At 33.9% G+C, this 17,579-nt stretch overlaps 1 protein-coding gene across 3 annotated transcripts in view; it reads left to right on the top strand.

The window, feature by feature from the left end:
* LOC129975838 (uncharacterized) overlaps positions 1–17,579 on the top strand; it is a 39,859-nt gene that overhangs the window by 10,321 nt on the left and 11,959 nt on the right. For 2 of the 3 annotated variants that reach the window (XR_008785049.1, XM_056089079.1), the window contains exons 2-6: positions 2,414–2,633; positions 3,732–3,988; positions 8,799–8,962; positions 12,878–13,070; positions 15,862–16,033. Coding sequence is in view for 2 of the 3 variants with exons in the window: in XM_056089079.1 (XP_055945054.1) it covers positions 2,414–2,633; positions 3,732–3,988; positions 8,799–8,962; positions 12,878–13,070; positions 15,862–16,033 (1,006 nt within the window). In the remaining variant the exon portion in view is untranslated. The remainder of the gene's footprint in view (positions 1–2,413; positions 2,634–3,731; positions 3,989–8,798; positions 8,963–12,877; positions 13,071–15,861; positions 16,034–17,579) is intronic. The other variant, XM_056089092.1, reaches the window with a different exon arrangement.

The following is a 17,579-nucleotide window of genomic DNA, read 5'->3' as shown; positions in this document are numbered from 1 at the left end:
TTCAAAAGCAAAATAATAGCAAGAGCTGTGGTATGCATATGAGATACATTTCTTTGCTTACATCTGTTCCATTCTCAACTTCAGGAAGTATAGTTTTTAGCTTATCTGCAGTCGGCATTCAAAATGCTTTTCAGTCCGTTTAGATGGTGCTTCCTTATTCTAAATACGAATTTCTGGGAGTTTTTTTAGTTGCAGACGGTTGTTCTTGAAATGTGGCGATGCCTGCATTATTTTGATTTTGGCAGGACTTTTATTTGCTTTCTTTCTAACTCTCGAATCCTTTTTCGTTGATCCCTTATTATGAGTTCTTTTATGTTGTAACATTCCCTGTTTCCCTCGCCTGATAATTTGGATTCCGGCCAGATGTACGTAACTCCACATATTACTTCCACATTGTTAAGTACCTCCAGACTGCCAGATGGGTCATCCTTTTCGCCAGTTGAATTATTGTCTGTCATCCAGATGATGAAAAAAAACCCACAGATGTGCGTTTCGTCGTTTCAAACAGATCCATCGTATCTTCAAGGAAGAAAATTGTCAAACCATCCAGATGTTCAACTTTTTTCTCACTACGAAGTGACAATAATGTGTTCGTGAAGGGTCAATTATAAAGATGAATCATTAATAGATATTCCCATGACTGATTGGAGAGTATTAAGTAAGGATTGCTGAAGGGCTATTGGCTGATAAGGAACTCAAGTGCACCAATGAGAAAATGAGAAGAAGCGATTTGACAGAAATAAAATGCGTTATTTTTTGAATAGAAGAGCAGTGAGAACCGTTTTAAGGAGAAGCCAGAGAGCCTTGAGTGTTCGAAGATGTTCCTGATTTTGTGAGGAGCTGTGTGTGATTCGGGTTTTTGTGTTAAGATCTTCCCGATAAAGATCGGTGGACTTCTTGAGCTACCCCTGGAGTAGGCTTTTGTGCTAACAGCCTGTTAGAACTGTTAGTCGGTGGTGATTATTCTCCGAATTGATCGAGGAACTATTTCATGATTAACTTTCAACTGTTGTGTGAATATTGTAAAAAATATTAACTTAGATGACAACAAGTTGTTTTTGCGTACATATACAAGACTCTAAATAAAGGAATTGTTTATTACGCTTCTCACTTATTTGATCTGTCAGGATCAAGGCATTACAATGTATGTCAGTCTTTTTGATCCCTTGACTACTAGGATTTTTTTTTTGAAGTTCGAAACACTATTTGGCCTAATATGTAACTGACCTGCAATCTCTCTCGCATCTATGTCATCATATTTGTAGGTGACAATTTGACCTTTTTGAACTGCACTTAAAAACTTTCCTCTAATCATCCTAAATAAAGGTATAAAGGCTTTCTATAAAATAGCAGATTCTTTTAATGAAAATAGTTAAAAAGAACGAAATATCCATATTTAAAGTTGACAATAAACTCCAAAACGGTTATTTCGGCATGTGTCCTACTTTTTTCACACTCCAGAAATTGTCAAGTGCAACTAATTATTATTAGTGGAAGATAAAATTTATTCATTGAAAATAAAAGAAAAAAGATAGAAAACGTAAAAAAATTAGATCTATAGGATCAAAATACGAAGAATAATTTACAAGATATGACTGTCCTAATTTTTTCACTTGGTGTAGTACTGCTTTATTATCACATTGCATACGCCTCACGAGTTTTCTCGTGTTTCGACCATCTATTGAAAGCCACTCACGAGTTTTCTCATTTTCACTCTTTAATTTCGTGTCCTAAAATACATTATGATCTGTAGTTATAATGATTTAAATAATGCATAAATTGTTTAAAAACCTGCTGTTCCTGGCGTATGTTTTAGTGATTTCTATGCGGTACTCGATGTGTTTTATTATGTTGCTTTTTCTTATGGCACTTGTAGCATAGACAAGCCCGTTGACAAAGTCAGCGATTTTAAACCAAGGTTTTTAGTGCCTCTTGCTTTAGTAGCGCCATCTAGGGCCAAGAATACGACTTAGCTACTCATGCGCCACAATCCTTTTTACGGGACGGACTTCAAACCTACATTTCATTCACTCATCCACATATCGTAATTTAGACTTGAATCAGAGAACGATAACCTCTGAACCAATACCCCTAGTGGTATTGTCTTGACTTGGAGGACTTTGTGACCGCGATAGATTTATACCCGCACCAATCACCTTATACATAGAGATTTTTCTGCCGGCGGATTTCGAACTGGCTACCCAAGGAATGCGAGTCTAATGACCTACCAACCAGACTATCCAGGCCTTTGCTATTATCCCTATTTGCTTTGGCTTCATCATTATTATTGTTATTATTATTATTATTATTATTATTTTGGATTTCTTTAGAGCGACATTAATGCTTTTAATGCGTCTTTGTGTGCAATGAATACAAAAGATGAAGGAAATAATCAGAAATTTCAATATTTTAGAGACTGGAGCTTTTACAATTTCTGAGGTGGACGACAGTCGATTCGATGGAAAACGATGGTTGTTAGAAAAATGGTCTCCTTCAGCAGGGTGGCGGGAAAACACCCACAGAGGAATCATAGCTTGGTATTCATCAACCAAAGGAATTACTACAGGTATTAATTCAGACGAAAACCTGATGGTGAAACAACTGGAGGTTCTGACACTAGCATCTCTTTTGAGGTAAATATTTGACTGGAAATTTACAAATGAATAAAATTAATGCATAGCATTATTTTATGATAAAATCTTTCTGTAGCATTAACTTGTTTACAAAATTAAATTTTAGTTTGAAAGTTTAATTTCACCAAATAATAAAATCTCCAAAAATATTATTGACCATAATATTTTAAAACCAGTGGAAGTTGTCTCCCCAAAACTTTCTTGCATAGTCTGTAATAAAGGTGTCATACCAGATAATTTCTTGCATTATCTTTTCATACAATAGTTACGAAATATTAGGCTTTGGCATGAATTCAGCATTTTTACTGAACCTATCGTAGGATCTTTAGCGAATTTCTTGGCGATAAATCCCTACCATGCTGTTAATAGCATGCCAAAATTGACTGTGTGTTTTAGATGCATTATTCCTAGCTGATTGAAAAAAAAATGACTCAGAACCACACTTGTAATCAGAAAATTCCATTTTCTGATTTGATATATTTCCGAAATTGCGTTTACATGTTTAAGAGAGTACAGACCGACAGATGGTCATACGCTTGCTGGATTTGGTTCAAAATTTTATTAGTATCTACACTATCGATATGTGTACCAAATCTTATCTATCCAGCTTTCTTCGATTTGAAGTTACTGTGTTAGCTTATATTCAAAACGTGGGACAGATTACCTAGAACTATTCTCACAATTTGATAGCAGATTTGATGTAAAGACCGTGTACCAAATTTCAACCGTCTAGCTCACAGCGTTTGCGAGTTATCCTGATCATAGACAGACAGATATTTTCGAAAAGTGTCTTTCGAACCCAGGGAGATCTGAAACATAGATTGATCAAAATCTGGAGTACGAAGTTTTTGACTATGGAAATATCTTTTCCATTTCATGTATACAAAATAAAATGTTTAATTTTTTAATGGGTTTTAACAAGAAAATAAAGGGAAGTAACTCAAGACGTAGAGACAGGGAGGACATAATTCAACATTGTGGGTGTGTGTCTGAAAAAAAATTAGGGGCAGTAGGAGGGAAGCAACTCAAATCTGCTTCGTATATATCCTACTCTTACTACCTTTACTAACCTTTGTTTCACTTTATATTCTCTTGTAGAAATGAAACGGATCCTCTAACTGCAAATCAGCTCAGTATGTACATTAATGCTATGATTGTGACCTGTCAAAATCTTCGCAACTTCTATGGATTTGACTTGTTGAAGTTACTGAAAGAGGAAATTGAAACTTCTTCTATAGCAACTCATCCTGTGGCTTATCTCGCCCTCTGCAATACCGGTGAAACCTTGCAAATAAATGCAATCAGTGATCTGTGCATCGTTTTAAATGATAACTGGAATTATCCTTTTTTCCTAGGTAATTTCATTTTAAAATGTTTTATATTTTAAAGTCTATTGCATTCAATATACGTCATTGCAAATTAATTTAAAGTATCGAAATATAAAATTGAAAAACCGCAAAAATTAATTTTAATTTATAAATGATATGAAAATAATAAAAAAAACAATGAAAATTTTTGAAAATTTAATTTGATTACGTTAATTGCTTCTTGTACAGGGTGTTAAAGAAATTTTGGACATATTATGAAATAATATGAATCAAACTTTAAGATAATGCCTTTAATTACTTCCATTAGAACTTCTGAGGCTTATAAATCACAATATGAGGTCCTTTTATGGACCATAGTATATCCAACCTAAGTTCAATTTCCCACTATACATTTAAGAACATTTGAAGAAGTTATCGATTGATTAATAGCTATGATAAGTAGAATTAAATTCTGCGAATGCTTAAGCGAGATTCGTTGTCTTAAAGCATCTGATACATACAATATTTCCATGGGCTGAGGTAGCCTGGTTGGTAGGGCGTTGAACTCGTATCCTTTGGGTTGTGAGTTCGAATCCCGCCGATCTAAGACCCTCCGTGTATAAGGTGGTTGGTGCACGTATAAATCTGTCATGGTCACAAAGTCCTCCAAGTCGAGACAATACCACTGGAGGTACTAGTTCAGAGGTGATCGTTCTCTGATTCAGGTCTAAATTAAAATTGTGGATGAATGAATGAAGTCTGTCCCGTAAAAAGAGCTGTGATGCATGAGTAGCTATGTCATACTCTTGGCCCTAGATGGCACTTCTGAAACAAGAGAAGCTAAATATCTCGGCTTAAAACCGTTGACTTTGTCAGCGGGCTTGTCCATGACAAGTGCCATAAAAAGCACCAACAACCATATTTTCACAATCCCCAAGAATATATATATATAATAAGGAACTTAATTTTGAAAAACGCATGATATGAATATAAAGTGATTTTTTTTCTGGTTAAATCATCTTGAGATGATACATAACTCTATTTATTCAATTCTGAGAAATATAGTCATGCCTTGCTTAATGATTATTTTTCATAACAAGTGGTTCAAATAACGAGTGAAACAAAATGTAAAAATGTGACTTGCTTAACATACATTTTTTGCAAAACGAGTGGCTAGGAGACACGTTGCATGTTTGATTAGTCTGTATTAATCTGTTAAGAGCACTTATTTGAAAAGAATCCTCTTTCCTGAATGAAATAAGCTTTAGCCAGATAACGTTGGCGAACGCGACTCCAAGGGATTTGAGCAAATACCTCTGGAGCCTTTATCTATCTCTGGCCAAGATTATACTGCTATGGGGTGGATAGAATGACACAGATGAGCTGGTAAAAGAACCACCGATGAGTGTAGGAGCTGCATTCTCTGTCATAGCAAAAAGCTTCTGGGGTTATTTGATCAGGGAGGAAGAAATGACAGAATCAACAGAGTAACAAACTTTTAGTGAAATGTGCGAGTTTCTGAAAGAAAGGGGGAATTATCGCATCATTTATTAAATTTAGTTTAGTTCAGTTATATTAACGTCCCCTTTTAAAGCAACATTAGAGCTATTTTGGTACGGACCTCACAATTTTGACCTGCACTCAGACGACACCTGAATTTGCACCCCTTCTCTAAACTTCGGCGCCATACCAGCGGGAAGACATTTGGCCCAGATGAATTTAACGTGCATCAAGCACCCTTACACGAGGTACTCCTGGTGGAATCGAGTCTCGAACCTGAAGTCCTCCGGTTCCGATGCCGAGATCTTGCCACCAGTCCATCGTGGTGCATCACCCATTAAGAAGCATCACCTCAAAGTTCCGTTCTCATGGCCCGTTTCCTTCTGGATACTGTCGCAAATCTGCCATTCGACTCATCGTAGAACCATTGTCCTCAGCTGCCTGTTAGTAACCCTGTGGAAGTTAGGAGCTTCACGCAAACTGTCATGAAAATGAGCAGACCTCAAGAAACTCCTTATAACCACAAATGAGGGGAAAGAGGACAAAATGAGCCTGACGCAAGGCTTACATGGACCATGAGAACGGGGCCTTATACGGTAGCAGTGATGCGCGCTGCTAGTTCATTTGATGTTAATGCTGTGTCTCAGGTTCATGAATTTTGAAACGTAGTCCAAGACAAAACAACTTCAGATAGCTTTTCTTTAAAAAATAGAATGTATAATAAATTACGTTATTATAAATTTGCTTCAGAATGTTACGTATTGTCCCATTTCACATGGAGGGCCATGGGGCCTCGGAAACGGAGAGTTTCAGGTTCGAGGCTCGACTCCACCGAAAGTACTTCGTGTAAGGGTTACTGGTGCACGTTAAATCTGTCGGGCCCAAACGTCCTCCTGCTGTAGGGTGCGGAAGCTTGGAGAAGGGATTGCCAGCTCAGGTGTCGTCCTTGTCATCTGACCGCGGCTCAAAATTATAAGGTCCGACCCAAAATAGCCCTAGCGTTGCTTAAAAAAAACGGGAAGTTAATATAACTAAACTATACTTATTTTGCATGTAATCCTAAGGAAATAATTGTTTGTTTATTGGGTTGACATTGGGAGTACAATTTAGCAAATAGTCGTTTTCATTAAGTCATTATCCACTGTAAGAATGTTGTGAAATAAAACTTTGCGAGATATTAGTAATATGCAGTATCGAAGCAATGACATCTTCCAAATTATTTTTTTACATAATTTAGTAATATGTCTAAATATTAAATAAATTTATTGAGTAAACTATGGAACTGGTTATATATATATATTTAAAATATAATATTTTTAGCTGAATGTATTCTGACGATGATTATATAAAATAAAAGATATTTAGAGTATTTAAAGTTTAAATTTTTTTTTTAACTAAGCATTAAAAGTTTAAAAAATCTCGACCTTAAACTCAGATATTTTATCTTTTTAACTCATAAGTGTTACAAAATACCAAATAAAATTTATTAACAATTGACAGAATTATAATGTATAAATGAGATCTAATTTCGTTTATTTCCTTTAAATATGCCGACGCCGACGTCTTGGCATAGGGGTAGCGCGTCTTCCCCTGGATCTGGGCGTCCTGGGTTCGAGTCCCGGTTCGGGCATGGTTGTTCTTCATCTGTTCTATCTGTGAGATGTGTGGATGTGCCCCCCTGTAAAAAGGGGTTGTGCAAGCAAATGTGATGTGTGAGTAGCTAAGACGTACTCTTGGCCCCCGTTGGCGCTACTAAAACAAGAGACGCTCCCTTGGCTTAAAATCGCTGACTTCGTCAGAGAGCTTATTTCATGGCAAGTGCCATTATAAACAACAACAACAAATATGCCGACAGTCACTGATCATAATTAATTCGCAATTTTCTATATATTTTTTTTTAAGTCAAAGATTTGAATGCCTTAAATATTCCAAAAGTAAACTCATTGTCACATTAAGAATAATGAATTGGAATTTATTAAAAAAGTAAATAAATTTCTGTAAAATCTATCATTTGTAATCTGCAAATATGAAATTTCTTTAATATATCAAACAAAAAAGTTTTTTTAGTAACTCACTTATATTAATATACCAAAATGAAATATATTTCTTATTTTCTGTTTTTTAGTCTTTAATGAATGTCGGTGAATATTATGAGATCTTGAAAGTATTTTTTTTTCTCTTATTCTCTACAAGGTGGCACAGTTCCTATAGGATTAAAATTATGTTAAATCATAAATTAACTGATGAATTCTTTATTTCAATGGTTAATTAATCAAAAATGTGTTTTCATTTGAAGAATATACAAGAACAGGGTGGCCATAAAAAAAACCTTTCTTGTTTGGAGAGGCCTCTATGGTTAAAACGAATAAACGAAATGAAAATTTCATATACAGACTATGGAAGTCATGGGAAGACGAATTCCACTGAAAATTCCACAGTGAAGATATTCCACAGAAGAGATAAGTTAATGTGTTATATCTTCTAAAGATGTGTTAAAAAAATTTAAACAAATAGCACCAAAAGTTCCCGCTAGGAGAAATACCGACGCTGATGCCACGTATGAGCGAAGAAATTTGCATATTGAGATGGATATTTTAAAATTCATAATGCATGGTGGCAGCAACGCTATGCATTCCTTGTAAAATGGGAAGAGCACACGATCGGTTAGCAGTTTGTTCTTGACAATTGGTGTGTTCTTGAGTTTTGTTCGCGATTGACTGTTGATGTGTGCTTAATATGGGCCCTACCTTACCGCAGCATGCTTTACTGATAAAGCTGTTCTACATTAGACAGTGTAATGCCGTGGCTCCTCTTAAGGAAATCTGCATGTCTTGAAACAGAGCATAAGACGGGCTGTTTTGAACATCGCAACCGACAGTTTATACGCAGCAGTGGGGAAATTCATATACCGTATGCAATATGTTGCACGGTGTCCAGGAGACCTTAATATTGAAGAATAAAAGATTATTTTCTGTGAGTTCCATGAATTGATTAATAATTGTATTCCAATAGTGCTAGAATTTCCCCTATCGGCAACTTTTGACACTAACTTGTTTTCTCTGGAATTTATTTTTCCATGCCTTCCACAGTCTGTGTATGAAATGTGGTTTCATTTCGGTCATTCCTTTTAGCTGCAGATGCCATCAAACAGAGAAAGTATTTTATGACCACTCTATATATAAAAGTATAGCACTCTTGTACATCAGGAAGCGTGGAAAACGTTTACTAATTATCATCTTTACGAATACGAGACAAATGTTAAATAAGAATTTTAAATAGATAATAAGCATTAAAATATATATTTCAAAGCTTTGTCCAATTCCAGAAAGTGTTTTACACTATCTTTTTTTCTCTATAGAAGTTCAGGCAGCAGCTGTCATGGCTCTCTCCTGCATTCGAACCAGTCAGCAAGATGTTTATGCCCACTGTACTGATTATGATCCAACTATAAAAAAATTCAAGCAGCTTCAGCTCGAAGATGGAAGCTTTGGAAATATCTACACTACTGCAATTGTTACCCAAGTAAGATGTGAAAATTATAACACTGTTACAAATCTATAATGCTGTTTCCCTGTACGAATAGTTCGATCACTATAAGACCGTTTAACGATCAGCTCTGTTGGATGCTGATCGGATGCCGAATTGGTAATCTCAGGGCTTGGCAACAAATTTGGCGACTTGGTGATGAATTTGGTGATGTTGGAGGCAAAATAGATAATACTGGAATTTTCCAGAATTTTTGCGGTAGAGCTAATAGTTTTCGAGATATGCCTGATTGTTCCAGAACCTTCTCTGCCCACATTCGGGATCTATAAAAGGCCGGCAGTTTTAAGCCAAACTGTTCGGGATCATTCTCTGCTCTGTCTCTTGAACTACAAAAGGTTGTGTGACCGAGGTGGATGTCGTGTTTAGAGTTCAGCTCTGGTTAATAATTGAACAAGCTCTCTCCCTGGGCGCTTATCATGCTGTGCTGTTGTTTGCGAGAAGTGCTGCTGTATATTGCTTGTGTGCGTCCCGGCTGTGAATTTGTTATCTGCGTATTCGTGATTTCTTGTGTATATAAATGCCATCTTTCGTTATTGAGACCTGCCGATTATTTTCACACCATACACCCACTACAAGCGAATCCCTTGATTTTACGGACTTAGTGGAACTGATGTTCCGTAAAAATACAGAATTTTAATTGAGTGTCTTTTGTAAAATTTAATAGGCACATCATATTTCTAAATGCTTAAAATCTCTGCATCAGTTTTGAGATTTATTCACAAAATGATTCAGAATCGCGGAAAGATTAAAAATTTATTGTGAGTAAAGACAGAATTAAATTTTTTTTTTTTTTATACAGGAAACTAAAATTTATGGATGGTATTATTTATAATTTAAAAAAACTAAATAATTCTATAATTATAGAAACATTATGAACGTAGAATTAGAAAATGCATTGAATAACTGATTGCAAATATTCAATGTGCCGTTGTCTATTCAGAAATACATACTTAGATAAACACACATACACACACACAAAAAAAAAATGCTGTTTTACTTTTTCATATGCGGATTATGCAAACGGCTCGACTGATTTTCATGAAATTTTTTATGTGTATTTGGTAGGTATGAGAATAGGTCGTAAAGTATATTTCACAGCGCTAGGTAATTAGGGTGTTCCTATCCACGTTGACCGTACGATGAGGAGATCAACGCTTGCTTGAAGTCATCGCCACTGTGACGTAATGTTGAAAAAGTCCAGCTAAAATTAAACACGCGCGTCCAAATGCTACAAGATCCATCGGCTGACACATTATCGGACCAATTGTTAGATATCGGCGATGGAAAAGTTGCTGTCTATGAAAATACTGGATGCATAAATTGCCCACTCATTTCTGCACTATCGTTGATTCGCAAAATGTTCTCATTGACCGCATATTTCCCGATGTACGCACACAATACATAAATCATGCGTGGCTGGCAGAAAGAGCCATTTTGGCAACAAAAAAATGTGGGCGTCGAAGATTTAAACTTCAAGATACATCAGTCGTTGCCAGGCGAATTGGTATCATTCAAATCGATCGATACAGTTTGCGATGCTAATGTAGCTGTAAATTATCCAACAGAGATTTTGAACTCATTGGATTTGCCAGGCATGTCACCACACCTTCTACGACTGAAAGTTGGATATCCGGTTATCTTACTTCGGAATTTGAACCCACCACGGCGATGCAATGGCACGCGATTGGTCATTAAAAAAAATTGATGAAAAACGTTATCGAAGCCACCATTTTGAATGGCAAATTCCGAGCCGAAAAGGTTTTGCTGCCACGAATTCCAATGATTCTCACAGATGTGCCAATAGAATTAAAAAGCGGTCAATTTCCTATTAATTGTCATTGCGAATGCCAATCTAATAAGTCGCAAGGGCAAACGATGTCTGTTTGCGGCTTAGATTTGGGCATATCATGTTTTTCACACGGACAATTATACGTGGCATGTTCTCGCGTGGGCAAACCATCGTGCGTATTTGTGTTGGCTAAAGACGGACTGACAAAAAATATCGTACACTCAATTGCTCTTCGAAATGAATATTGATTTTCTTTATTTCATTTTCATACTTTAGGATAAAAAATATATTACTTTTTTCACTTTACGTCTAACTTTTAAGAGATCAAACAATGTATATGTTCGTTACGTTAATGAAATACATTGTATTGAGAAAAAGAATGATTGGTGTTTTTTTTTTTTATCGGCGATCATCGTCTACAGCGCTCCATTCCTCTTTCTGTCATAGATCCCATCCCCACACACTTGTAATACATTCGTCATTTTTTAATTAACAACCAAACTATTCACTAGAAATAATTTATATGGCAGAACAACGTTTGCCGGGTGAGCTAGTATATAATAAAAAAAAACCAAATTAAAACTAGGATATGTTCAAGCATATTTAGAATATTCGACACTAAAAGTAAAATTCATGAACAGTAAATTATAAAATATTGAATTATAGAATATAGAATCTAAAATATTGTAATCATATTATTGCTATCAATGTTGCTGAAAATAGCTTTCAGAATAATTTTACATGTTATTCAGTATAGAATATGCAGACATTGTGTATACAATATTTATATTTATTATATTTCGACTTCTTAATCAGAAAACTATTGCATATATATTTATTTGAATAAATATTATATAAAAAGATGATATTTTATGTATGAGTATTATTTAAAAAATGATAAAATATTTTAATGCCAAGAAGTTAATTTTATTGCTTATAAAATTTTGTTTCTTTTGAAAATTGCTAAGTATACAGTTTTATTAATAAAGAAACCGATTTAAAACATTTCTAAAGAACCAGTGTAAATGGATGTATTTATTACTGACCATAGAAAGGTTCAGAATTTTGTTTTATCCATTCAGTGTGAATTTCATTTATTATGAGACGAATACTTAAAAAGAAGTCCTTTCTTACCAAGCTTCAACTAACCAGTATATAGTTTGGGGTTTCGGAATAGTAAAACGGCTATGAGATACTACCTGAGGTAACTTGCAGCGCCATCTACCAGAAAATTTTGGAATTAATGATCCTATCTCGTAAACATTGAAAGATACGTGTAAAAATGCAATTAAAAATTTATAGCGACTCTATAGTTATAGTAATACGAAACGATATCACGCATTAATACTCAAAGCGGGATTCAAAAGTGATCATTCGTTCGATATGATTTTCAAGATTATGGTGTTCTGAAGAGTGAGCAAAGCGAGAAAAAATCGAACCGAGAGAGATGAGGAATTTACTAAAACACCTTACTGGTGCTTCTGAATCCGTAACACTTGCCACGTTGCACAATGTGCAGCGAGAAATGCAGACGTATAGTCGCTAACTATAGAATTTTGAGAAATATTAATTAATGATCCTGATAACAGGGGCAAGTCCCAATTTCTTTCTTCAACTTTTTACCATAATTTTCAAAATCGTGGTCAAACAAATGTTCATATTTTGCATTCCGTTTGAGTATTAACTTACCTCAAGGTAGCTTTTCTTATTAAATAGAGAGAACACTACTATTTTTTTTCCCTCGTATATTTCACCATTTACAAGACCACTAATTCTAAAAGTTTTCGATAGATGGCGCTGTAAGTTACTTAATTGAGTAACCTTTTGTACTATACCTAGACACCAACTTTATGGCCTAAGCTGTCACCGTTTAAAAGTTAAGATAGAAGCAACGGATATAAGTGGGTAACCTGTATTAACTTTAATACTTGTGTAAGTAATTAAAGGCATTCTATTTCTATACCAGATAGCTTTCGTTTTGTATAATATTACAGTCTAAGATTTTTTCGAACACCCTATGTATGCCTAATGGTTGAGAAACTGGTTAATGTAGAAATTGTAGAAAGGACATCTTGTAAGAGTATTCTTTCATATTTTTTCAGGCACTTCTTTCAGCTGGTGAAGGAAATAGCAAAGATTGGAAACTTAATGCAGCAGTCAAGTATTTAACGACGCATTTAAATTCATCTATCGACTTTCTGGCTATGTATTTGATTCTGCCGGTTTTAAACAGGAAAAGCTTATCAGATGTGAGAAACATAAACTGCTCTATTGATCTGCGACATAAATCGAAAGGTATGCATGGCGAAGATTTTAATTCCTTTTCCTCTTTATTCATTCGTGACATCTAAATACTTGGTAATTTAATATTTTTTCTGTCAATATTTTCTACTATTTTCTCCTATACAAATATTTTTTTTTAAAAAAAGTGTAATTTTCAAAACATTTGAGCTAAGTTTCCCCGAATAATCGCATTTTACTCCTCTCTGAGTTAAAAAAAACACATCTTTGTAGCTATGTCTGTGGATTTGTGAACACGATAATTTAAAAACGTTTCAAGCGTGACGGATGGAATTTGGTTTATGGCTTTGAACAAATTCTTAGATTTCTATCAAATTTTGAACGAAATTATTTCATGGGAAATCCGCCTGTCAGGCCATTCGAATATAAGTTAAAAGATAGCTACAAAACGAAGAGAGATAGACGGATAAAATTCAGAACATGGATTTAACATCTATAATGCAGACACCTGTTAAATTTTGAGCCAAATCTGATAAAGAATTGACCATCTTTCGAATTATACTTTCAGAAGCATGTAAATGCAATAACGTAGAAACAAATGACTTTAAAGTATCAAATTTTGTATGCTATTTTGTGACTACAACTATAGTTTTGTGACTCAAAAAGCATCAAATTTTGTATGCTATTTTGTGACTACAACTATAGTTTTGTGACTTAAAGGCATTAAATATGGTATGCTATTTTGTGACTACAACTATAGTCTTGTTACTTAAAGGTATTGAATTTGGTATGCTATTTTGTGACTACAACTACAGTTTTGTGTCAAATTTCAGTTTCAATCGGTTAGGAAAAACGTCTAAAGCACAAATTCGATTTTCGGATATTATTAATAGGTAGGTGTTTGCTATTAATCGCCAAAAGGCTGGACAAGGAACATACGATAAATCCAGTAAAAATGATAAATTCACGCTCTTTCGTAACTATTGTAGACTAGCGCCATGCAAGGGATTCCCTGCCTTACCTAAGGCTCATAAGTTTTTGTAGAGTTGGTGGGAGATAATAATTTAGAGAGTAAACGAGAAAGCTTTGCGAAGACAACTCCCACTGTTTTGTATCGGATCTATCAATGAGTTGATTCTTACCTGGTCTATATGTTCATGCGATTGTGCACGCGATAAATCAAAAAATAAACAAGTTCTCCCATTAGCAAACTTTAATTTGAGATAATTACATTCAATTTATCTGTCTGATTTTAAATTCAGTATATTAAGGGATAGACGTGCAACATAAACGATATTTAGGATATTGTCATGGATATGTGAACACGTTAACTCTAAAGGATAAAAAGCAAGATAGATGAAATTTAGCATGTGTATATGAAATAAAGATTTATGATCTGTATCAAATTTTCCACCAATAGATTACAAGGAAAATATATAAAAACTCGTATTAAATTCTCTTTTATATTCTGCAGAGCCAAACAAATCGTATTGTTTAAGTATAGGGAGACTGGATTAAAATACTCGTTTGAAGAAATTGGGTGTTATAAAAGCTATAATTTATGACGGTAATATGGAAAAGGTAATCGCCTTCGCATTTAGGCATTCGAGATGGAAGTCAATTGTTTTTCATTTTAAATATAATTCGTCTATGTATTATATCGAATATTAAAATTTGAAGCTAGATTCTAGTCAAATAAATTTTGAACACGCGACACACCACAATATTTAAAACTGTATTTTTTTATTTCTGTGCAATCCTTTCGAAACGGCGCCCTCAGAAATGAAATGCACTCTAGGCAGCAGGCGTAACGATTCTGCTCATGAAAATCAAAAACGTGTGCGCTCCAAAGAAATTGCCGCTGATCGATGTCTGGTAATTCCTCAATGTTTTCAGAATCAGACTCCGAGTTCTTTGGCAGTATGCGTCTCTTGTATGCATTTTGAATTTTACCGTTGTATCCAATTTCACCACCAAACATTTCAGACAGGTCAGAATGACAATTCCATACCATCGCAGCTCATATTCGTCTACCATTTGTCCATTATCGGGGCAAAATTTGTTGATAATTATATTTGATTTTGTAAAAAAAATCTCTGCTCAAGAAGCGTGAGCTGCTAGGGCGTCGAAAACAAACGATTTAATAGACATTATTGGGCAGTCACTGATAACAAATTGTGGTATCCCCACAATTTTATGGCGGTAATTTATCATTGCTTTGGTTTATTTTTTCCATTTAATTATCGATTTATTTATTTTATCTTACAAAAAAAACTATAAATAAAACAAATGATAATTATCCCATGAAAAGAAATCCAGAACAGGGGAATCGACACCGCAACACACTAGAACGAAATAAAAACTTTAAAAGCATTTTAGAAACCTACTTCAGCGTAGGATATGTCAGAAATGAATGACGTCAAAAAGGAGCTGTTCGTTCGGAGAGGGCAACTCTGGCTGAGCGTCTATAGGTGCTGTTCGCTCAGAGTGAGCGTCTATAGCTGAGCGCCTAAAGACGCTCTTCGCCGAGAAAGAATTAAGAATTATTTAATTGTATACACTAATACATATCTTAGCCTTTACCGCACTATTAACGAGATTTATCATTTATTTACAAATTAATTTATGAAATTATTTTCATTAAAAAGACTCGATGACATGTAAAAACGTAAATGAATATGATAAATTAGTCAATCCATTTAGAAATTTTATAATTAGTTTGAAACTGGTATAGGTCAGAATTTTAAAGTCAAAGTATTCTTTAATTTACAAAAGTGCATAATCAGATGTATTTATAATAAATTGTGTTGCATAATTTAGTTCATTGATGCTTATATTCTTGAAGGCGATTCTGCCCCCGATGTGAGAAATAAGCTCGTCTCTCAAATGCGTGTGCGATATACTGTATACATTGGCGACAAAAAGGATAGAGCTTCCTCCATAACCCTTCGAACGCCCGAAAACATCACTGTATTTCAGACCATGCAACTAGCAGAAAAAGCAGACTCCAAATACAAGTACGAAATTTTTGTACCTCTTATTCATCTACAAATACTTTAGTATTTTAAACATCTAAAGGTTCTCTAGATTTTTATCTACGTTGAATACAACTTGCTACAACTGTTTGACTACGCTAAAATATAGGCTTCTTTCGAAAATATGATTTTTTTTTTATCTAAATGTTTAAACAGTTTTTTTATATAAAACTTTGTATTTTGTTTCTAGATCCATTTTTTGGGAAGTTACTTATTTTTATGTTTACTTTTATGCACATTTTCATGATACTTTCTCAAATTATTTTCTTTGGTAGAATTCTTTTACGAAAAACCTTATAAATTAAAATTTATTGCATATTTTTTTGTTCAGATTTAGTAATAATTTTTCAATATGTTCTACAGTTCTGGAACTAAAAAATAAATAATCCATTCATAGAAATATGAATGGATTATTCATATTCATTTCCATATATAGAAATATTCTATATATGTTTTAATAATTCAAAATGCGAAAAAAATTTAAAATTTCATTTTATTTATCCGTTATAACTCCAATATTTAAATACTGAATTGGAATAAAGTTTAATTTTTACTTCAGGAACTAAATGTATTTCTTATCTGCAAAAGTTTAAGCAAATTATATGGAACTGATTTTTTTTTTGCTTTTTTTTAGATCTTTTGTAGAATATATCTATTTTTAGCCAAAAAAATTTTTTTCCCAGTTTTTTTTTTAAAGTTTTTAATTTAACTAGTATGTTTGATTACATATATTTTTTAAATATTTTTTTAAAGCAAAAATTAAGAAATATATCTGTTTTATAGCGTTTTATCAAAAATTCATTCCGAATCTAATCACCTTTTAAAGGTGAATGTTATTAAACGTTGGCCATAATTGGATGCAAAGATGTTGAAAAAGCAACTTTCAAGAATTTCAGGCTCACAAACGAAATTGTTATATTTGTAATTTTATGGTTATATTTTTCTTTTCAGTGTGGAATTAGACCAGAGATTCTATTTTAATTTTTTTATGTATTCAAAATTCTGTATTTGATGAATTGTTATAAATTGTAATGTATTTTTGCTGTTAGTTTCTTTTTATACAATATCTAAATTTAATCGAGTTACATATTTAAAATGCGTTTAAATATATTACACAGGAACAGTCCATGTCTAATAATAATTATGAATCCCAACCATGGAATTTCAATCTTTCTATCAAATTACGAGAATCCCTTTTGTTTTCTCAAATTAATCTGAATTGCAAAACAAAGACGAGAGAAAAACGACATTGCTCAGGCATTTGTTAGATTACAGCAAGTTTTCGTTCCTCTTTTTAAAGAACGTTACCATTGATGGTGGAAGTCTTAACCTTACTAAGAAGTCTCTCATTAATATGGAGTTTTAGTTTTCAAATAAGTTTTTCTATTCAGGGATTAGATGAAAATCACACGGATCTAAGTCGAGTTCTCGATGAAGAAGGACGAAGGCGGTGGTCTGTCGTAATGCAACTGTTTCAATGAGTTTGAATATGTATTTCGAAAGAAGTGGAGGATGCTAAAATTTCAGG

This window comes from Argiope bruennichi, chromosome 1 (genome assembly GCF_947563725.1).
Source record: "Argiope bruennichi chromosome 1, qqArgBrue1.1, whole genome shotgun sequence".
Classification (NCBI taxonomy): Eukaryota; Metazoa; Arthropoda; class Arachnida; order Araneae; family Araneidae; genus Argiope; species Argiope bruennichi.
Note: the sequence above shows the minus strand (reverse complement) of the source record. Positions and strands in the feature narration are given on the sequence as shown.